Raw genomic sequence first — 24829 nt, 5'->3', positions numbered from 1 at the left:
AAGGATAATTTTAAAAACAATTTTAATGTTGAAGATAATTTTAAATTAAAAATAAGATTAGGGACAAATTTGAATTTGACCCTAAATCTTAAAGAACAAAATAGTGTTTATCCTTATATCTATTGCCTATATATATATATATATATATATAATTTTAAAAATCTTAAAAATATCTAAAATATTTAATTTGTTTCAACTTTATTTCTAATATCTAAAACACATTTCAATTCTATTTTTATGTATTAGTCTTACTTGTTAATGATAGTTCAATTAAGAATAATTTTAAAATATAAATCAAATTTTAGAGGCAAAAAAAACTATATATAAATTTTTGAGCCAAGACATAATTTTAATGGATGAGATTAACACACAAGGAACTAAATTAAATTATTTTAAATTTTAAGAGTAAAATTAATATAAATAAAATATTATGTTTGTTTTGTAAACAATAAAAGTAATATTTTTTTATTATTTAACAATATTTTTTAAAAATATTACTAAAAAGTATATTAATAATAAAATATAAAAAAGAATATAATTTTAATCTTAACAATATTTACATATAAAAACGGAGTCTCATGTAAAAAAAAAGAAAGACAATACCTTTCATAAATATTAGTTTTCCTTTATAAATCATATAAAAATTTTAATTTAACCTCCAAAAATATTTAATTTAATCTCTTCTATATTATAAAATTAATTTTGTCCTTTTCTAAAATTTAGTCTAATTCCACCCCTATTTACACAACTATCGTAACCACCATAATCATACACATATTAAAATTCACATAATATAATATAATATAATATAGAATTAGTGATGGTGGCATGGTATATATAAGGTTAGTGGTTAGTGTCACGAATCCACTAGTATTACCACTTGTATTCAATATTATTCAACTTTGAAAAGCTAAGGTAAGGTTTCCAAGATACGTACTTGTCTGAGTTCTATCCACAAACCTTCATCATCCACTTCTATTCTATTTTTTATATGTATAGCACATATATATAATTTGTATCTATTTATAAAAAAAAATTAAATATAATTAGATTCTAAATAAATTCTACATGTTCTAGAAGACGGTGATTAGAATGTAAACTAATAATTATTTTAAATTGGTCTAGTATGTTCACTTAAATAAATATTAAAAAATTTAAATTTTATCTTATATATAGAATAATTTATTAGCGAACAATAAATTTTTAAACAATAATTATGATCTATACGTAATTTTATAAGCTATACTCTGTCTCTATATTATTGTTGAGTAAAAAAAATTATAAATCATAGAATAAACTCCACTAATACATAATTTTGTAAAAAATTTATCCTATGATCTATATTATGTTTTCACGTTATTATTGAGTAATTTTTTTTAATGTTTCCACCATTTTCCTAGAAGGTTCATAACTACATAAATTAAACTCCACCCTTCCCACTCATTGCTTTACTTTTTCCTCGTTGAGATAAGGAAACGAGAAAAGTAAGGAAGTGATGACCTAATAACCCAATTTTCCACAAGCATGGTTATATAATATATGCAAAAGTCCATCTCTAGGTTTAGTGAGGCTTTTTATGGCAAGGAAAGGATACAAAATTAAACTAATGATGACCTAATCTTCATCTATGTGCTTAATTTTCCAAGAAGCATGCATAAGAATTAATAAGAAAGATATATAGAACTTAGAAGTTTGTCCTTCTTTAGTAAGTAATTACATAGGATTTATTTTTTAGATGGTAGAGTATAATCATTAATGTTGCATTCTCATATTAATTTAAGGTTTTGAAATGAGTAATTTTGTGACATAATATCAAAATTTTATGTTCAAAAGACCTAGAGTTCAATTTTTGGTGAACTCCAAAAATAAAAAATAGCATAACACAAATAATTGAGAAAAGAAAGCCTATGCAAAAATCAAACAAACCTAAAAAAAAATTTTGTTTGAGGAGAAGTATTAGAGATATAACAATTAATGTTGTCTTTTCTTATCAACTTATAGGGGCGGGTAGGGGCAGCGCGGGTTAGGGTTCAACCATTTACTACCCGCGGATAGGAAAGGGGCGGGTTTTATGCGGGTTATTGTAAGGCGGGGCGAGGTCGGGTACAGCAAAAACCCGCCCCCTACCCGCCCCGTTGCCACCCCTAATTTTATTCCTTTAACCTAATTTTCTTTTCTTCAACCATTCTTCATTTTCTCTGTCTGTTAGGGGTGTAAGTTACCGAACCGAACCAAAATTTATCGTAAAACCGAGCCGAAATTTACAATAACTGAATAGAAAGTCGAATAAATCGGTTTTTTTAGTTTTTTTCGAATTAAACCGATCGGTTCGGTTCGGTTTTTGATTGGTTCGGTAGAAATCGAACCGAACCGAACCGAAAAAGTGGCTTAGTAATGCATTGAAATAAAAATTTTAGACTTAACAAATGTGTTTGTTTTATGTTTAATTTTTGAAATGAGTTGAAATTATGTTAAATTTGAATGTAATGTAATATTATTTCAGTTTTTGATTGTTTCGAACATCATTTTACTGAGATTAATTTTCTATTAGTTAGGATTTAAAAACCGAAAAAATCGATCAAACCAAACCGCTTTTGGTTAGGTTCAATTCGGTTCGGTTGTTGCACAGACAGCAAACCGATTGGTTGGTACTCTGTGAAAATCGAACAGATCGGTTCGGTTAGTTTTTAGTCCAAAACCGAACCGATAACACCCCTACTCTCTGTAGCCTCCATACTCTCTGCCCATTGTTGTTGCCTGATTTAGGCTTCGACGGCATCACTTCCATCCTCTCTTTGGCGGCGCTGTTTGTCTTTTGTTTTCTCTGATCTGGGCAAGCAGCGTCACAGTAAAGAGGAAGGTCTCTCTACCTCACCCTTCGATCAGCATCAACAGCGACTGCGGTAACGACAAAGACGCTCTCTCCCCCATTCGCATTTTGTTCTTCCTCTCTTTGGTGGTGGGAGCAACTGCGACAGCAGAAGCAACCACAGATCTCATTAGAGATATGATATTTTCTCGCTGGCCCCATCCTTCTTCCACTTTCCTTATTTTCATCTTTTTTAATTTTCTCTACCTCTTATTTTTCTTTCATCTACTCTGTTGTCTTGTTCTACCTCAAATTCGATTTGTATTTGTTTCAAATTTTATTTTTTAGAATGTTGATGATTGTTTGTTAGGATTTTATGTTTTGTACAAGAAGTAAATCAAGAAGAAATATTACAAAAAAACTGTAGTTATCTTTTTCTAACACATGAAAAAAGATATAATTTAATTGATAATGTTGTAACATTTATACTGCTCACTTTATTAACTATTTGTGTCAAATTAACGATAAGATAACATTGAATAGTTTAAAATTTGTTAAGACAAAAATAAAATATTTAAAATAATAAATACTAAATTAAAATTTAGTCTAAATGTTAAATAGTAATTTATCCAATATATAACTATAGCACATTAAAAAAAAGGGACAGTACTACGATAAGAATGCTTATTTTTTTTAGTATGTGCTGAAAATATATAATTGTTGATAGATAACAATGTATTTAAAGTTATTTTGTTGAACGAGACAACTGTTACGTTAGATTTAGATACTGCAGATCTTATCAGTTGTTTGGTTCTTATTTATGTGAAATTAGTGGTTATAATTAAATTTTTCGACTTTTTTAATGTTGATTCGCAGATTTTGATAAAGGAATGAATTTGGATTTTTAATAGACTTTATAATAATTTAAATACTTTTTGCTAAACCCAACTCTTTTTTTTTATGTTATTTCATGAACTCAAAATCTACTAACAATTCAAACACATCCCTTTATCAAAACTTGGGAGTCTAAGACTAAAAAATCTACGGATTGAATGATGATTACTAATTTTACATAATTAAAAACTAAACAATTAACAAGACCTACAGCATCTGAATTCAACACAGCAGCTACCTTGTTTAACGGAATAATTTTTACACACGTTGCTATCTATTAACAATCATGTTTCTTCAGCACATACTGAAAAAAAAATATAAATATCCTCATCGTAGCACTGCCAAAAAGAAACACTAATTTTACATGCTCAACAAGACGGTGGTTGGATTTAAATTAAAGCATGCCAAAGAAGCAACTCATGGGCAGTGGCAATGGCCATTTGTCACACTGCTTCCTACGTTTGCATATACCTAGCTGCCCTTTAGGCTTTAGCTTTCTTCTATGAACCAAAAAATAATTAGTTAGTAGTTACTATTCTAATTCCCATCCTGCCTGCTGGATTATTATTTTAAACAACTTTCCACACCCATTATTTTGTTTTTTTTTTAATTAGAGTTTAATTAATATGTGTCCGTAAAGTTCAGATTACAATTATAAAAATTTTTGAATCTTTTATTTTAATAAATAAATAATAAATACATTAAAAATTAAGCCTTGTATTTTTTCATACAAATTTTTTAATTATTAACTTTAAGAACACATATTAACTAAATTCTTATTATTGTTATTAATGTCACCACCATTATTAAGTGCATTTTCAATTTAGTGTTTTTTATTTTTAGAGTATCACTTTTAATATTTTTAAGAAGTGAATTAATTTAAAATTAAATAAAATTCTAATTGAATTGAAACTAAATATTGGAAGTGTTGGGCCGACCGTGGAGAGCTCTCGACAATTGGGGAGATTTCGGGGAGGAATCAAGTGAGAGAACATAAGATGAGAAGACACCACATCCAACTCAAAACCTTAAGGTGTCAAGTTAATGAGTCTCTCATCTTATAAACTCCTCACTCTTCCTTGCTTTCTTTTGATGTGAGACTAACTTTGACACTTCTCACACTTGCAATACTAACAGAAAGGACAAGTTTCACTTTTAATTTTAAATCACTACTTATAATAAATAGTCCCACAAATATCCAAAATGGTATTAAAATTAGTAATGGAGATGTTCTAAAAATAACAAAAGTGGAGAATATAATATGAGTATGTGGGTGTAGAATATAATTAAAGAATAATTTGTGTTATTTTAGTTAAATTTGTATATATTATTTGGTGGATATTTAAGAAAATTTGTTGCTATCTTTTTATATTAATTTTAATATTTAAGAATTCATAAGTCATTATATAATTATTAGTGGACCTTTAATTATAATTTTAATGCTTAATGTGGTTTTAATATTTAGCGATTTGTTTAGAAAAGTAATGATGCTAGCTTATTGCTAGGAGTATATATAATAAATTCATCCTAGTAAAGAAATGGTAATTTTAGCACATAAATGAGCTACAATTTGAGTAAAGCCAAGATTTTGTTAATGCATGGTACTTATTAGAATTGTGTTACAATAGTATATAGCTAGCTATTAGAGGTGATAATGGATAGGATAAAATAAGATTTAGATTAAATTTTAATTTTATTTATAAGTTGAGATTTTTTTATTTTTATATAAACTGAATTTTATTCTATTTGTAGGTTGAGAATATTTTAACTTTAACTCTAATTATTTTTAATCTACGGGTATTTGATCTTACTCGTAAGTTACTCAAAAGATGTAATATTATTATATAACTTTGATAGTAATTTAAAATAAAACTAATTTTTATGTAAAAAATATTAAATTATCAATTAATGATATTTTTTTAGTAGTTAAAAATCTTTTGTATTTAATAAAAAATTTTTGATTCAACATTCACTTAAAACATATAGTACAAATTGGTCAAATACAATTTAGATTCAATCTGTATCCTACTCGTTACAAATTGAATTGACAACTCTACCAACCAAATTAAATCAGATTAAATACCCGCATATTATCATCCCCTACTAATTATACCTTGATCAACCAAATTTATATACAGAAAAAAGCCATTAAAAGGTTTACAAACGATTATGAAGAAAAGGAGAGTGCAAGCTTTTTATTTTTAAATAGAGTAAAGTATTATTTTTGTCCCCAACGTTTGGGGTAAATCTCAAAATTGTTCCTAACGTTTCAATCGTCTTATTTACGTCCCTAACGTTTTAAAATTGACTCAATGTTGTTCTGCCGTTAGGGATCCGTTAATAAAATTAACGGCGGGACAAAATTAAGACGATTTTAAAACGTTAGGAACGTAAATAGGACTAAAACGTTAGGGACAAAAACGATACATAGAAATAAATTTTAATTTTATTCTTCAATAATATCAATTTTTTATTATACATAGTATTCAATTATTTTTAATCATATTTACACTTAATCACCTTATTTTCATTCTAAATAAATTAATTTTTTTATAATTTTACGCTTAAAGTAATATAATTTTTTTATAAATAAATAAATTTTATACTTTCATTCTAAATAAATAATGTAATTTTACTTTCATTACTTAATCACATTACTTATATTTTTTTATAGTTTTACACTTTCATTCTAATCACATTACATTATTTATTTAGAATAAAAGTGTAAAATTTATTTATTTATAAAAAATACATTACTTTAAGTGTAAAATTAAAAAAATAAATTTATTTAGAATGAAAATAAGGTGATTAAGTGTAAATATGATTAAAAATAATTGAATACTATGTACAGTAACAAATTGATATTATTGAAGAATAAAATTAAAATTTATTTCTATGTATCGTTTTTGCCCCCAACGTTTTAGTCCTATTTACGTCCCTAACGTTTCAAAATCGTCTCAATTTTGTCCCGCCGTTAATTTTATTAACGGATCCCTAACGGCAGGACAACATTGAGTCAATTTTAAAATGTTAGGGACGTAAATAGAACGATTGAAATGTTAGGGATAATTTTAAGATTTACCCCAAACGTTGAGGATAAAAACAATACTTTACTCTTTTAAATAAAAGTAATGAAAATCTTTAAGGAGGCCAACGGCCCTTAACTTCAAATAAAAAAGGAAAATTTTCAAATATTTCTGAAATTCCTAAAACACATTGGTATTTTAATAATTTTAATTAATATATATTTTATATATTTTTATAATTAAAATTAATTATTAAAATAATTAAAACACTAATATTTCACAAACATTTGAAATTCTCCAACAAAGAGTAACTAAATAAGTCCAGTTTACTTCTGACAACGGGATGAAGCTGCAATAATTATAACATATATGCTAAAATAATGGGTTTCATTTTGTATGTCTTAGCTTGATCCGTTTTTTTTTCTTGCAATAATATAAAGTCTGGTCAGAATATTCAGCAACAGTTTTGGAAGAAGTGTCTAACTAAATTAATTATTACAATAATTTTTGTGGTGATTTTTGTTAAATTCTATAATTTTTTAACATGATGCATAGACAAAATAAATTTATCCTAAATTCACGTTTGAAGGTATTGTACAAATTTATGGCGATGGACTAAGTACTACTTAACCACTATCTATTGGCCATCTCTATGTAATAATCTATATATAATACTATGGAAATAAGAATTTAATTTGCCATAATGTTGCTGTTAAAAGCATTCTCTACTCCCAAACAATCCATAAATATTATATGAAGTTGTTGTATTAAAGTTGTGTTTTACATGATATAAAAATTATGTTATTTATAAAGATATTTTTAACTAATTTTATAAATATCTATTTATTCACTACTAGCTATTACTGACTTAACTTCCAACTACTAACAACTCTAATAATATTTTAATATGCCCCACAAGTTGGTGGATGGAACATGTCAATAATCCTCAACTTGAATAAGTTTCGATGAGATGGTTGGCGAAGAGACATATGACGCGATAACGCAAAGGAAGAGATGTGTGGCGCTAGACGCAGAGAATATAAAGAAAAAGAGTGGTGCGGCGTGGGCTGCAATTTGGTCATGACAAAAGGGAGGAACATGGCTTCTGTGAGCGGCGTGAAATGACGCAGAAGAAACGATGCTTGCGATGCGGTGACGCAGAGGAAGAAGACGCCGCGACGACCGACAGTGTTTTGAACAGATAGATAAATAGAAGAAGAAACAAGGCTACTTGTCACGGTAAATTTTTAGAAAGTTAGATTTAACAGTGTTTGTATAGTTTTCTGGAGTGTTTGAGAATACTCTAGATGGTTCTGGAACGTTCTAGAATGTCCTAGAAGTTCCTGGAATACCCTAGAAGGTTCTAGAAGACTCTAGAAGAATACTCTAGAAGGTTCTAGAAGACTTTAGAAGATCATGGAATATTCTAGAAGAGTGTGGATTGATATAAAAGTATGAAGAGTTGTATGGAACAATCTAGAAGTATTTAGAAAGTAGTGGTAGGATAGATATTTATAAAGAAGGTTCTAGATGATTAATCTAGACCATTGATTAGATTTAATCCTAACCATCTATTGAGGAGGTGGATGACTATAAATAGGAGGTAAGAGTTAGTGTGAGGGTGTGTGAATCATTTGTAACCAACATTTGAGTAATAAAGTGTTCTATCCACCAAAGCTTCCTTTCTCTTGTGTTCTCTTGTATTCTTAGATTTCTTGCTAAGTATTGAGGGTTAGGCTGACTTGGTCTTAGCTCAAGAGGTTGAGTAAGTCCGAGTGCCGGCACGGTAGCGTTGGAGTGTGTCCAAGGCCATGACAACTTGGTATCAGAGCCAGGTTTGAGAGGGAGCACAAGTGGTTTGTGGAAATGGCTTCTAATATCATCATGGAGCATGTTGAGTCTCAAAGGGGAATGGATGCTATTCCTTCTCAATGGGGAGGCAAGAAGATCCGTTCTTCAAGTGAGCCTAGAGGTAAGGACTCTAACTTCTTAGAAGAAAGAGTTTCTATGTTAGAAAATGTTCTATCCTCTATGGATGAGCGCTTTCAAAGGATAGAACATGACTAGACATTTTAAAAGGATAGAACATAATAAGGAGACCCTCGAGGCTCACGTGTTAGGAGAACTAGTTGCTTTCAAAGAAATCATGCTCTAAATCGAAGAGAAGCTTGAGAATTCCTTGAAACTATTTGAGGAAGTTCGAGTTTGATTCGAGGAGGCAAAATCTCGACCTACCATTATAAGGGAGACAACAAAGATTGATCTCCTCAAGCCAAAGGAGTTCAAGGGCGTGAGGGACGCTCGAGAGGTGGAGAACTTCCTATGGCAAATGGAGAGGTACTTTGAAGGCCAAGGGGTGGTCGGAGAAGCAATAAAGGTATGCACTGCAGCTCTCTATCTTTCTGATAATACTACTTTGTGGTGGAGGAGAAAGAGCCTAGATATAGAGAAGGGTACTTGCAACATAACCACATGGAAAGATTTCAAAAGGGAGTTGAAAAGACAATTCTTCCCTGAGAATGTGGTTTATGAAGCAAGGAAGAAGTTGAAGGGGTTGAAGCACAAGAGTACGATTAGTGACTTCGTAAAGGAGTTCACTACTCTCACGCTTCAAATCCCCAACTTAACATCAGAGGATGCATTGTTCTTCTAAAGAAAGAGTACGAGGAAAAGAAGAAGGCTTTCGTACCTAAAGGAGGATGCTTCGTGTGCAAGGGACCACACCAAATGAAGGACTGTCCTAAGTTAGGGACTCTGGCATCTATCGCTGAGGAACGAGAGGCCCAAACTCAAGTAACTGAGTGTGTTGGATCCATCCAACACATAAATGCTGTGAAGGGCAAAGAGGCAAGCACTGCAGAAAAGAAAGGCTTGATGTATGTCAAAGCCTTTATTAATGAAAAACCTGTCATGGCTATGATCAACACTGGTGCTACACACAACTTTATCACGCCTGATGAAGTAAAGAGGCTTGGGTTGAAGATCACCGAAAAGAATGGTTGGTTCAAACCCGTGAACACCAAGGGTGAACCCCTTAAGGGAGTAGAAAAAGGGGTTGAGATGACTCTTGGTTCTTGGAAGGGCCTTGTAGATTTCTCAGTAGCACCCATGGATGATTTTAAAATAGTCATCGGGCTCGATTTGCAAAGGAAGACAAATATAATACATATGCCATACTACGACGCAGTATGCGTCATGGAGAAAGGGTCTCCATGCATGGTCCCTATAGTCTCTAAAGTTGGAGGACCACCGATACTCTCTGCTATGCAACTCAAGAAATGGTTCAAGAAGGAAAATATTACATATTTGGCTCTATTACAAGAGGAGTCAACATCTGAAAGAGAAGACGTTCCTCCCAAAATCAAGGAAGTCCTTGAAGAAAATAAGGATGTGATGCCTCCCGAGTTGCCAAAACAACTACCACCTAGGAGGAAGGTGGACCACAAGATTGAATTGGAGTCAGGAGCAAAGCCGCCCGCCTCAACACCTTATAGGATGGCACCGCCAGAACTTGAAGAGTTGAAGAAGCAACTCAAGGATTTGCTAGATGCTGGATTCATCCGTCCATCGAAGGCACCTTATGGCGCACCCGTCTTATTCCAAAAGAAGCATGATGGTTCATTGAGACTATGCATCGACTATCGAGCACTGAACAAGGTAACCATCAAGAACAAATACCCCATTCCTTTGATAGTCGATTTGTTTGATCAACTTGGCAGATCCAAGTGGTTTTCAAAGCTAGATTTGAGGTCAGGATATCACCAAGTGAGAATTGCTGATGGTGATGAGCCTAAGACCACGTGTGTCACGAGGTATGGATCGTGTGAGTGGTTGGTAATGCCTTTTGGTTTGACCAATGCTCCTGCGACCTTCTGTACCTTGATGAACGAGATCTTTCGACCTTACCTTGATCGGTTTGTAGTGGTCTACTTGGATGACATTGTTGTCTATAGCAATACTTTGGAGGAACATGTAGAACACTTACAAACTGTGTTCAAGATCTTGCGAGAGAATAACCTATATGTGAAGAAGAAAAAGTGTTCCTTTGCAAGGGACGAAGTCTACTTCTTGGGACACATCATTAAAGATGGAACTCTCTGCATGGATCAAGGAAAGGTGAAGGCTATCAAAGAGTGGGAGCCGCCAAACAAGGTATCTGAATTGAGGTCATTCCTTGGGTTGGCCAATTACTATCGGAGGTTTATCAAGGGATACTCCGCCAAGATTGCACCATTAACTGATCTTCTCAAGAAGAATCACACTTGGAAATAGTCAAAGGAGTGTCAAAAGGCCTTTGATGAGTTGAAGGCTGCTATCACAGAAGGTCCAGTACTAGCACTACCCGACTACTCAAAGGTATTTGAAGTCCACACTGATGCTTCTGACTATGCCATTAGAGGGGTTCTAATGCAAGAAGGACATCCGATTGCCTTTGAGAGTCGCAAGTTGAATGATACAGAGAGGCGATACACCGTCCAAGAGAAGGAGATGATCGCGGTAGTGCATTGTTTGAGAACTTGGCGTCACTACTTACTTGGTTCACACTTTATCGTCAAGACAGACAATGTGGCTACAAGCTACTTCCAAACTCAAAAGAAGTTGAGCCCCAAACAAGCTAGGTGGCAGGACTTCTTGGCTGAGTTTGATTTTGAGTTTGAATACAAGTCAGGCAAGACTAATGTGGTAGCAGATGTGCTGAGTCGCAAGGCTAAATTGGCGACCATTTCTATGGTTGAAGGAGATATTGTTCACACCATCAAAGAAGGGTTGCATCACGATCCATTAGCCAAGAAGTTGGTGGAGTTAGCTAGAGAAGGTAAGACCAAAAGATTTTGGCTAGAAAATGACCTTCTCTACACTAAAGGGAGAAGACTATACGTCCCTAAATGGGAAAATCTAAGAAGAAAATTAGTGAGAGAATACCACGACACCAAGTGGGCTGGTCACCAAGGTCAGCGAAGGACCTTGGCATTCATTGAATCTTCTTATTATTGGCCTCAAATGAGAGATGAAGTAGAGAGCTATGTGAAGACTTGTCTTGTGTGCCAACAAGATAAGATTGAAAACAAGACACCAAGCGGGTTGTTGGAACCTCTGCCTCCATTAGAGCGACCGTGGAAAAGTGTCTCTCTAGATTTCATTTCTGCCTTACCGAAGTCTGAGGGGTTTGGATCTATTCTCGTGGTAGTGGATCGATTTTCGAAGTATACTACCTTTATACCCACCCCTACTGACTACACTGCAGAGGAGGCAGCACGACTATTCTTCAAGAATGTGGTGAAATATTGGGGATTGCCTAAGAGCATCATTAGTGATCGAGATCCACGCTTCACAGGACGACTATGGACAGAGCTGTTCAAACTCCTTGGATCGGAGCTTTATTTTTCAACAAGCTTCCATCCTCAAACCGATGGGCAGACTGAGAGAGTGAATGCCTTACTCGAGTGTTACTTGAGGCATTTTGTAAGCGCTAATCAAAAAGATTGGACAAAACTCCTCGATATTGCTCAGTTCTCATATAATTTGCAAAGGAGTAAGTCTACAGGAAAGAGTCCGTTCGAGATTGTGACTGGACAACAACCGCTTACACCTCACTCTCTTCCTTCCCCTTACTCAGGAAAGAGCCCTGGAGGTTATCATATGATTAAGTCTTGGGAAGAACAAGCAGATGTCACTCGTTCTTACCTCGACAAAGCTGCAAAGAGGATGAAGAAATGGGCAGATAAAAAGAGGAGGCATGCAAGCTATCAAGTGGGAGACAAGGTAATGATCAAACTTCTTCCACAACAATTCAAAGCCTTTCGCAAGGTTCATGAAGGCTTAATCCGTAAATACGAAGGGCCATTTGAGATCATTGACGTGTTGGGAAAGTTGCTTACAAAGTACAACTCCCTCCCCCTATGAAGATCATCAATTAATAAGAGACTTAGTTGAAAATTACCTGTTCACATAATACTACTCTGATAAAATACTAAAATCATACCGCACTTTATCCAACCAACTAAGAAGTAACTAAGATTAATTGAAAAATGAGTAAATAATCAAAATATATGTTTTGATATTTAAAGATTCGCATAATCCAACAAGAAATTTCACTAAAGAATTAAAATTGGGGCACCTGATTATGATTGAAAGCCATTTGTCACGGTAAATTTTTAGAAGGTTAGATTTAACAGTGTTTGTATAGTTTTTTGGAGTGTTTGAGAATACTCTAGATGGTTCTGGAACATTCTAGAATGTCCTAGAAGTTCCTGGAATACCCTAGAAGGTTTTAGAAGACTCTAGAAGATCATAGAATATTCTAGAAGAGTGTGGATTGATATAAAAGTATGAAGAGTTGTATGGAACAATCTAGAAGTATTTAGAAAGTAGTGGTAGGATAGATATTTATAAAGAAGGTTCTAGATGATTAATCCAGACCATTGATTAGATTTAATCCTAACCATCCATTGAGGAGGTGGATGACTATAAATAGGAGGTAAGAGTTAGTGTGAGGGTGTGTGAATCATTTGTAACCAACACTTGAGTAAATAAAGTGTTCTTTCCACCAAAGCTTCCTTTCTCTTGTGTTCTCTTGTATTCTTAGATTTCTTGCTAAGTATTGAGGGTTAGGCTGACTTGGTCTTAGCTCAAGAGGTTGAGTAAGTCCGAGTGTTGGCACGGTAGCGTTGGAGTGTGTCCAAGGCCGTGACATACTTCTCTCATTCTGTGTTTGAGAGTAAGACAACTAGGGAAGAAAAAAAGAGAGAAGAAAAGAGACGTTAGGGATGCCGCGACGACCGGCAGTATTTTGAACAGATAGATAAAAAGAGGAAGAAAATGCAGGAGGTGGTTTTTTGACCGAAGAAGAAGGAGAAAGAAAAAAAAAAGAAGAAGAAGAAAAGAGAAAAGAAGAAAAAATGATGATGACAACAAACTTTGAAAGGCGCGTAAAAGCGCAGGTCTCAATGACCATAATTTTGGGTGATAGAAAGAGAGAGGGAATGATATAATCAAGACAACACCAGCTATTGAAAATAGAAGATCATCAGCTTAGAGAAGAAAAAACAGAGTTGGTGACAAAGGTTGGATTTTCACTAGAATGAATATAGAAAGGGCTAGTGGGATTTTGTACTACGTTAGAAGATGATTCTGTCATTAAAGAAGAAGAAGACAATGAAGACTGATTATTTGGGTTTAAAGAAAAAGTATGGTGATTTTTCACCGAAAAGCTAATGGCTTATCCTCTTCAAGGAGGATATCATGGTTCTGATACCATGTTGAATTTCTGGGAGAAGAGCGGAATAAAAGAAGATAATATTATATGAAGTTGTTGTATTGAAATTGTGTTTTACATGATATAAAAATCATGCTATTTATAAATATATTTTTAACTAATCTCATAAATATTTATTTACTAATTACTAGCTATTACTGACTTAACTTCTAACTACTAACAACTTTAATAATATTTTAATAGAAACCAAGATCCAAAGTCCAGTAGGTAGTGTAAATATTATATTCTAAAAATTATTTATTTTTATTAATGTAATAATATATTTTTATTTTTATCTTTATAAAATTATTTTACACTAAAAATACATAAAAATATATAAAAAAAAGCCAATATAAAAATTAAAATATAAAATATTAAAAGCCAGTATATATATCATATATACATTAATTATATGAATTATTCTTGTCTTTTATTACTTTCCATAAAGAGTAAAGTATCATTTTTGTCCCCAACGTTTTCGTCCTATTTAAGTCCCTAACGTTTTAAAATCGCCTCAATTTTATCCCGCCGTCAATTCTATTAACGAATCCCTAACGGCAGGACAATATTGAGTCAGTTTTGAAACGTTAGAGACTTAAATAGGACGATTAAAACGTTAGAGACAACTTTAAGACTTACTCTAAACGTTGGAGACAAAAACGATACTTTACTCTTACATAAATTTTCACTTATATGTAGTAGATAATATATAAAACGGAAAGCATAAAAAATAGAAATTTATCATCTAATTTCTTTAATAATTTATTCTAGAAAAAGAAAAAACTAATTATTAAAGAATATGTTATTCTCTTAAATATGTTTAAGTAATTAATGTAATTGTATAGAAGCAATCTAGCTAGTGTTTGAGTTAATTATTGTTAAATTATTTTAGAATATAGATAAGAGAGGGGCCCACCTTATCTGAAAGCTTAGGTGTAAGAATGAAATAAAGAAAGAAAATGAATGGAAAAAAGAAGAGGCTCTTATTATTCTTCATATCCTCTCATTTCTAATCCAAACTAACACCACTCTCCGCCACTACGTTATTATGGGGAGACATGACTCTAACTGCCGCTCTTTCTTGCTCTCTCGCCGCTACTCCCACCTCTTTTTCCGCCGCCGGAGCACGAATCCACCACCACCGCCGCCGCGACCCGAATAATAATATTATTAACAAGAAACGCATTTTGTCCTCCAAGTTTTTGCATGGCTCTACCTCAACCACGTGCATGCCTTTCTTCTTGCGAGGTTTAATTTGCACTACTCTTCTCTTTTTAGCATAAGCATATATAACTATTAGATTAATTATTAGCTCTTTAATTTAATTTAATTAATCTTTTGTTGGAGATTGTAATTTCTTATTATTAGAATGGTTAAATTATTATGTTATTCTTTATATCTTTTATATTTATAATTATTAAAAGTTTTTAATTAGATTTTTATACTAATGTTTTAATTTGTAATAATACTTTTTTTTATAGTAAACCTTACAAAATATTTTCTCTCGCACCACTACCGAATATATATTAGCATATTTTATTATTTTAAATATTTTTATAACGGTAAGGATGTGATTATAAATTTAAAATGGGTGTAGGAATCTAATATAAAAAATTTTAAATGTAAAAACTCAATTACAAATTTGATGAAACTAGAGATAGATTCCCCCTAAACGGATTGATAAAAATGATAGTTATGATTTGATGGTTCGATTAACTAGAGTTATTACATAAATTTAGTTATATAATAAGTGACAATATGTAATTAAATTTTAATGGCAACAAAATGTTACAAGTAAATCCATATTCTTAGAAGTTATATGAATTCATGTGATACATGGTAGGTGGTAACTCTGTTGCAGTTTCCAATGATGCTGATAGGAGTAGTGAAGTCTCTTCTGAGAGCAAAATGGAAACACTAAATACAGAAGCTGATAAGATTGTTGATGGCATGGACTTTGGTGAACTCTGCAATGAGTTTGAGTGCATCAGCAGTCCCTTGGTTGAGTCCACAGCGAGACAGCTGGCGCGCGACATACTCGAGCTGCGCGAGGGAAATCGAGCACTTGCCACCTTTGCTGTCTCTGTCAAATACAAGGTAAACTTTATATGACTTCAATTGTTCAATTTGTATATATATTCATTAAGAGAAGTGTTAGTCCTTTTGGCTAAGATCATGATAATGTTAATGTCTTATATTTTTAATTAATTGCCTAAAGGCATGATTGATAATGACAAAGTGTCATGGCGTCGTTTGATCAATGTATATTACAGGATCCTGTGAGGAGTTTTACCGGTCGCGAAAAGTACAATAGACCGTTATGGGCAACTGGCGCGTTAGACAAACCATCAGTGGTGGGTATAGATAATAACCTGTTCTTCCTTCTCATCCTATAGATCATAAAGTAATTGTTATAATTTTGAGTGGAAAAGTTTTTAAATTTTTTGTTTTCTTGTTATCCAAGAAATCCATAAGCTAAGCTATTAACTGGTTTCTGTGTTTAGCTTTAATGTCTTCAGTTTTGACACTCATTCCCTTCTCAATTAGTCCCTTTTGTTGAAGAAGAATTAAATTAAGAGTTTAACCATTATGCTCTGAAATTGTAAAAGAATTTCGAGGTCATCCAGATAAATTTTCGAGTTTGCAAGACTTAAAGAATTTCGAGGTCATCCGGATAAATTTTCGAGTTTGCAAGACTTAAAATCGACGTGTGTTTGATTCGAACACTTTTGCAGTTGTGGCAAGAATTGAGTAGATATCTGTCTAAACTACTTTTTAACTGACAATACATACAAATTCAAGTTCAGTCCCAAAGATTGAAAGGATTAGCATCTTAAAGTCTCTGTTTGGTTACAGAGTGTGCAGGAAATGGTAATGCTATCAACCAGTATTTTAAGCATCAAGTGGACAATAAGAGGCAAGCCTAAATCTTTGATTGGTGGAGTAGGAGGTGATCTTATTCTTAGGATCACTTCCAAATTCACTCTTAACCAAATCAGTGGTCAAGTCATTCAGCATGAGGAATTCTGGGATTTATCGGCTTCATCCGCCGGTGCTCAAGCGTTTTTCTGGACGTCACGTGCTCTGTTTGCGACCGCAGAATCTGTCAAAGACTTGGCTGACAGCGCCAAGGATCTGAGCAGTAAATTCTCAACCAAGAAAGAGAACTTGGAGAGCTATCCAGATCCCTCTGGTGATCCAACCAAGGTGAGTTTCCTTCTTTCACAAGAATCCTGTTCTTGATCCTGCCTAGATTTTATTTTCCTTAATCATATAAGGTCATTTTCTTGTATGAATTGATTGTTGCTGTGTTTTTTTTTCTTCTTTTTCAATTCAGTTTTTCCAGAGGGACGACGGCTTTCAACAAGACGCATACCAGATCGCGCTACTTCTGGCGGTTATTTATTTTGTAGTACAGTTTCTGAGAACAACTCTGTAAATCTTACCTCCCTTGTTATCTTCATGAAGGTCTATATATCACTTCAAAGTGTGATTAATTATCAGCATATATAGTCAGACACAATGTTGTTTTGTAAGAGCTATAAATTTCTCATTACTCAAAAAAATATATCAATGTAAAGTTTGAATAATTGTGAGCTTATAGAATATAAGCAAAAATGATGTTGTAACTATAATAATGTCTTTTCTGAATGGGAAAAAAGAGACTATTTTGTATTAAAGACTAAGAGAGTTTGTCCCTTTCTAATTGCCATTTCAACTATGAGAGAAATGATTAGATTATCAATTATCAAAGTAAAAGGCAACTTGAGCCATGACACCCCCCATATACATGATATACATGACTATTTAAAAATTGTTGAGCAAGGCAAGAATCATTAAGGAGAATGCCAAGATTCTTCCAATTAAAATGGAGGAAGCTGAACTAATATTGTGTGCACCAACTGTATATACAGCTCCAGTTGTTTCATCCTTCACTTTAATGCTGCTAGAGCCTATGGAAAACAACAAAGGAAATGGTGTTTGAAAAATAATCAGATTCCAGCTTCTTTTGCAGAAATTGAAAAAAGGTAGCTTCTCAGATAAATCTATTTTCAATGTTCAAGTTACAAACTTTTGTTCTAGGTTATGAAAAGACATAAATGGGGTTGGATTAAACCATATGTATGAAAGGCTATATACTAGGTACTCACAGTTATAATCAGTCCATCCAATGAGCATGTTTTCAGCATCATATACAACTAACTTGTTTGACAGCACCAAATCTGCAATTGGTTAAAAAAAAGAGTTAGTAAATGATATAGCCATCTGCATTCTAAGACTATGATGTTTGGGAGCTCCGCGAAGACGAGAGCACTGCTCCCAAACAAGGCCTAAAGCTTAAATGGCTAACATATATTAGAAATAGTTAAATGAAGGGTCATGTCTCTTGCAAACTTAAACACCAAGTAAGAGGCAACATGATTAAATTATAAATGAAGTTTAATCCTAAGTCTTACCTCCTAGAAGAAATGTGTCCTTTGAACTCTTGCTTGGAGCACTCCTCTGCCAGCCGATACATCGCATATCATCCTGGTGTTCAAAGAATACAAAAATAAGTTTTCGGATTACAGGGGCATACCGGTGCAGGCAATAATAACTTAAAAATGTCGGATTGGATGCACGAGTAAAAAAACTCACTCTAAAAGGGAAGAGGTAATCGCGAGGATAAACTGGCAGCGAAATTCCATCAAAATGGAACTTGACAACAGGAAATCCATCATCAACACTGCAAACTTAAAATGGTCAACTAGAGAAGAAAAGAGTTGAGTAGCATATTTGTGATAATGTAAAGCATACCAAGTAAAATGAATTAAAAATAAATAATTAAATAACTTACTTGCCCTCATAACTGAAACAAGTAAATTGTTGCTCAATAGTAACTAACTTCAGATCAGGCTGCTTATCCAAAATCTATCACAAAAGGAAAAGTGTCAGCATCCATGTTTGAATGAACTAAAAACTGATTCTCCAATGTTTACCTTTTTCATTAGCTGCTCATAGGCGGCGGATGGAAGATAAGCCAATGTTGTACCACTATCTATGACTGTTCCCCTCCCATTTCCAGAACCAAATATGTCTAAAGGAAGAGATAGAGATTCTTCACCAACCTCCAAGTCTTTCAAAATTATATTGTAGTGTACCCTATGATAATAGTAAATAGGTTATAAAATAATTTATAACAATATGAAGGAACATATCTTGGAGCATATGCTAGAGAGATTGCACCTAAAGATTTTGTATTCATGCTTCATTTCATTTGTATAGTATAACTATAAAATATTTGCAATATTGGTTTTTCCATATGTGAAATTCATTAGTATGTTTTCTCAGAATCTATGAACTTGCCCAAATGTAAATTTTTATTACTGATAAAGACATTTCCCAAAGTAGATAGTGCTACTTTTCGAAATAATTGTCTATTTGGACAAAGTAAATAAGTAATACATTAAAAACTCAATGTATCCGCACTACTACTTTGTCTGTATTTTGATAGTTATTTTGAAACGGAAGTCCTAGAGAGGTAACAATTCGAATGCTGATCAGATAGCAATGACAGAATCCAGTTACGTTTTCAGAAACATAACTGTTAGGAAAATCACACATGCTTGCTTCTCTTGAAATTAAAAGGCAGTGGCCTTATCATCAAATGGATACCATTATATTCTAACAACAAAACAAATCAAATAAGCTTAAAACATAAAGCTAAGGTTCTGCACTTACATCCCTGTTCGCAAGTTAGTCATATTAATTTTTGGCTCCACCACTTCTCCTATGGCAAATATTCCACCTCCGCTAACAGTGTCAAGACAGTGCGAAACTATTTTTTTCGCCTTTCCAGCTGCAGCAAGCTGTGAAAGCACAGAAGTACTTGCCTGTCCAAAGCCCATGATTCCACTAAGGCTTCCATCGCCATTCGAATCCAATGTTCCGGCTTGGTTTACACCACACCTGTCAGCAAGAGAATACTCAGGAAGATGCATTACATAGAAAAAGAACCAATTGGTGACTATAAAACATTAAACACCAAAACATAAAAACTGTAAAGCACTTGGATACAGGGCAAGGTTCAATCAATTTGCTAACATTCCCCTACAAATAAACTAAGTAGGTCTATTTTTTGTTACTTCAAAATTAATCAACTAAGATAGAGATAGAGATAGACTCAATTGAACTCATACTTGTGATTTGGTACACTCCCTACCCAAATTCTGTACTAATATTTATACTCACCCGAAATACACACTGCTATTCGCGAATGATGTATTGAGGTCAGCATCAACAAGGTTATATGTCAATAGATCCTTTACATACATCCCAGCAGTCGTACCTCCATCGCCATATTGTATGTTGTACGGGCAGAACTTGCTTACCTGGCAAGCTGGAGCTCGACCAGGTAGCGTTGTGGCACTGCAAAATTCGTCGTCACACATAACAATAGATGAGGTGTTGGAGGCAGCTGGGTCGTAGAGGTTTAACTCCACCTGTAGCACAATAACATACTCAGAGATCACTCCAATAACACTTGCATTACTTTCTTGGTGGGCAAGGTAATGAATGATCTATTTTCGACAAAACATCAAAAAGGCACAAAACATGAATCAGTAAAGGTGTAGATACATACGCCCTTAATAGAACTTCTTGTAGCACATGATGAGCAGCCAGAACAAGTCACCCATAGAAGGTCACTTCCAGTATCAACTTGCACCCAGTAATCAGTACCAGGAGTGCCGAGCTTGATTTTCGTGTAATAAAGCCTAAAATCGAAACAAGAACAGAACATTAAGCATCTTCATGAAAATTGTTGGGCAATGTCATCCCTCCACATTCGAAAAATCATGACAAACTAGTCTTATTTGTAATGGTGTGAGGGACAAACCTATCCAATGAAGGACCAAGTCTCAAGTCCTTTTAGTCAACAACATTGGGGGGTTTTCTCAAAAGAGTAGTACCCCAACAAGTCCTGAAAATTTTTCTTGAAAGACGAATAGATACTGAGGAATCTTAACTACTAAATAGGCCTCCTAAGATTTTTAACTTTGCACATGTTATGTTCATTCATCAAAACCCCAGTCAAATTGATATGAATACTAATGGAGAGAGACCTAATATGTCTAACCTCACTAATTCTTCAGTGACTTATTTGGTGATTAAAATTTATCAAGGGCAAACTTATATCATACCTATGGCTACAATATCTATGATGCCTATGCTTAAGTCCTTGGTGAATGGTGAGCATTATAATTATAAGTAAAGAAAAGGTGACAACTCAGGTATAAGCTAATAGTTAAGAATTCTAAGATGATTTGATATATTTCTAAGGATTCTAAACTATCAACTTGGATAAGTGCATGTGAGGTTTCGCGGAAGAAAAATTATGAAAAGGAAGAGAAACAAACCCGACAGAATTAGGGAGGCCAGTGCCACCAAGGTTGATATCAACAGCAGATAAGAGTCTACCATGGCGAAGAGAATCATGATTCTTGATTGCACTCAAACTGGTAACAGGGCCTTTGAATTTTCGTTCAACGGGAAACACAAACTTTGCATTGGCCATGCAACACGCTTCCCATAACACCATTCCCACAAAAATCAATCCTTTTATATCCATTCTTGTGGGAATGGCAATTTTGACATAAACAAGAAAGAAAGAACAAGACTTTAACACTGAAATTCAATTCTTTCGATCAATGTCGAGTTGGGTTGTGTCCATAGGCAATCGACCCCCAGTTGGCTGAAGAACACAAGGGTCGGTTGCAAGAAGAAGAAGCTAAGAAGGAAGAAGAAAAGTGAAGAAACAAATAATAGAAAACACAAAAAGGAAGAGATTGAAAATGAACGAGAGAGCGAGAGGGAAACTCGCGAATTCTACCGCACAGAACATGTTTTTTCCACTTACGTTGGTTTTATTATGTTTTTAGAAATTTGCTATACAACGTTCGTGTCTTGTTCTTTCAAAATTCCATCCATTTCTCTTCTTTTTCCTATCAATAATGTACTACTGCTATTTTTCAAGTACATAACTAAAAAGTAAGTTAATAATATTTTTAAGGTAAAAATTGTCTCAGACATTGCTCTGTAATATTTGTAGTATGCTAATAATATTTTTTTGTGTTTTTAATAAGAAATTAATTTTAAAGTATAATTTTTATGTATTAACTTTTTATACAATTATTTAATCAGATAATACTTTAAGTAGTGGGTGATTTTAAAAATAAGTTATTTTGTCTATGTGATAATACATGATTAGTTATTTATATAAATTTTTTATGGTGATAATATATGAAAATTAAAATCTTAATTTTAATAGACTATCAAATTAAGTTTTATATGTATATTGTGATACCAGTAAAAATAATTATTTTTAAAATAATTATAAAAAATAGATATTGTTGGATTATTATGTAAAAATTTATTAAAATTAAATTTTAAAATGCTCTCTTTATATTATCTTTAGTATCTATTATATTAACAAAATTGAATATTTTGTGTATTATTTTAAAAATATTTAAAATAGTATAGTTTATTTTGACAAATCAATTATTTATTTATTTTAAAATATACAAAGTATTAAGATATTTGTTATTTTTTATTATAAAAATAAGAGTTCTTTGCAAGTTATTTTTTGCTAAACAAAAGTTATATAAGATCATTCGTACAAATTAAATATGTTCATGAACAATTAATTTTTAAAATAATCCTTAAACATCGTTATATTATTTTACAACAAGTGTATTTTGGTATTAAACATGCTGATATAACATATTTTAATGATAGTTTATATACATTTTTTATTATTTTTAAAAAAATATTATGCAATCAATCATATACAAATTAATATTTAACAATTATGTATGTTAAAATTTATTAATTTTAATATTCTATTTCATATTTTTAGTAATTATTATTATGTTTTTTTTCTATATTTCAATAAGTCAATCATCAATAATCAATTGTCATTATATATCATTATATTATTCTATAATAAATTACCTTTTGATGTCAAACATGATGATGATGTAGTGCATTGTCTATAATTATAATATTATATTTTTTTAGTAATTATCATTATGAATCTTTTTTATATTTCACTGAATTAATCATCAATAATTAATAATTTAATAATTCTATAACAGATTATATTTTGATACCAAACATACTGATATATGGTACATTTTAATCTCAGCTTAGATACTTCTCCCTTTTCAACTATTTTTTAGGAATGTATTATGTACTCAATCATATGCAAATTAATGTTTAATAATTAATTATGTTGAGATTTGTTAATAATTTTAGTATTTTATTTCATATTTTTATAATAATTATTATGATTCTTTCTTATATTTTTCTGAATCAATAGTTTTAATATTTTATTTTATATTTTTTTTTAAATTATCTCGATTCTTTTTTATATTTTTGTTAATGTTATATAGTATTTTATTTTACTATTCATGAACGTAAATTTTAGAGTCAAATATGATGATGTGGCATATTATGGTGCTAGTCTACATATTGATGTTATCTTTGAAAAGTATTATGTATTAAATAATTAGATTTGTTAACATTTAGCAATTAATTATGGTGAGATTTATTAATCATCGTCAATATATCATTATATTATTATTCTACAACAGATTACGTTATAGTATCAGAGCAATGCTAGGGGTCAACAATTTTTGGAATTGTTAGCCATCAATTAGTATTTTTGTAATTGTTAGCCATCAACTAGCCATCAATGATGATTTGATGGTGTGAGATTGGTGTGAGATTTCATCCAATGACTCACCTTCCTCTGCTGGTTACATGCTGGCCAAAATTCAATAAAACTGCTGGTCCCCTAAACTTTTCCATAGTATCAAGCTACCAACCTAGCACATTCGTGATAGTTTGAATATGCTTTTTTTCGACCATTTTTAAAAAAGTACAAGTGTAATTTTCACCTAAATTTTTAAGAAAGTCTAATACCAATTTACATATATTTTTCTTTTTAACTATCTTTTAAAAAAAGTATTATTTAATCAATCATAATTATTTATATTGAGATTTGTCTATAATTATAATATTATATTTTTTTAGTAATTATCATTATGAATCTTTTTTATATTTCACTGAATTAATCATCAATAATTAATAATTTAATAATTCTATAACAGATTATATTTCGACACCAAATATATTAATATGGTACATTTTAATCTCAATTTAGATACTTCTCTCTTCTCAACTATTTTTTAGGGGACTGCTACACATACAAGTAAAAAGGTCATACAAGTTTTACAAGTTATCAGCCCAAACTTCATTAACACGCGCATTAACTCATTTTGAATGGAGCGTAACTACACGCGCCCCACTCAAACGGTTCCTCTTCGTCTTCTTCTTCTTCGTTTTTTTTTCGATTTTCATGGTTTTTGAAATTCTTCTTCTTCTTCTTGCTGCACGTTCTTCTTCCTCTTACTCTTCTTCTTCTCCTTTTCTTTCGTTTCTGAACGTTCTTCTTCCTCATTTTCCTCTTCTTCTTCTTCTTCATTTACGTCTTTTCTCTCTGTTTTCTCGTTTTTTTCGATATTTCATGGTAAAATCGTTTTTGAAGAGGAAGAAGCAGCAGAAGATGAGGAGGAGAAAGAGAAAGAGTTCTGAATTATGCATAAGATGTACTTCAACAAATTTTGGGTGTATTTTCTTAAATCCTTTGGGTGTATTTTCTGTAACCCTTTGGGTGTATTCCTATAATCGTTTGGGTGAATTCTTGTAACCGTTTGGATGTATTTTCTGTAATCCTTTGGATGTATTTCTGTAATCATTTGGGTGTATTTGAGTGATATCTGACTGATATCTATGGTTGTATCT

The 24829-nt window shown here is 32.3% G+C and overlaps 2 protein-coding genes across 3 annotated transcripts; one reads left to right on the top strand and one right to left on the bottom strand.

The window, feature by feature from the left end:
- The first annotated feature begins 14971 nt into the window (after positions 1-14971).
- LOC107485960 (uncharacterized) lies at positions 14972-17574 on the top strand. Of its 2 annotated transcripts, none has more exons than XM_016106501.3 (5): positions 14972-15232; positions 15846-16081; positions 16258-16338; positions 16841-17191; positions 17322-17574. In XM_016106501.3, exons 1-5 carry the CDS (start codon positions 15043-15045, stop codon positions 17421-17423), a joined length of 960 nt encoding a protein of 319 aa, XP_015961987.1. In that variant the 5' UTR covers positions 14972-15042; the 3' UTR covers positions 17424-17574. The 2 variants fall into 2 exon arrangements, with proteins under 2 accessions (XP_015961987.1, XP_015961986.1); XM_016106500.3 differs by having other exon boundaries at positions 15828-16081.
- Positions 17575-17779: 205 nt separating this feature from the next.
- On the bottom strand, positions 17780-21839 carry LOC107485961 (aspartic proteinase 36-like). Its single transcript, XM_016106502.3, has 10 exons — positions 21382-21839; positions 20607-20739; positions 20216-20466; positions 19706-19933; positions 18964-19126; positions 18822-18895; positions 18623-18710; positions 18442-18514; positions 18136-18207; positions 17780-17937 (listed from the first exon to the last, which is right to left on the bottom strand). Exons 1-10 carry the CDS (start codon positions 21591-21593, stop codon positions 17792-17794), a joined length of 1440 nt encoding a protein of 479 aa, XP_015961988.1. The 5' UTR covers positions 21594-21839; the 3' UTR covers positions 17780-17791.
- Positions 21840-24829: the final 2990 nt, after the last annotated feature.

Source organism: Arachis duranensis, chromosome 4 (genome assembly GCF_000817695.3).
Source record: "Arachis duranensis cultivar V14167 chromosome 4, aradu.V14167.gnm2.J7QH, whole genome shotgun sequence".
Lineage (NCBI taxonomy): Eukaryota > Viridiplantae > Streptophyta > Magnoliopsida > Fabales > Fabaceae > Arachis > Arachis duranensis.
This window is presented reverse-complemented; position numbering and strand designations above follow the sequence as displayed.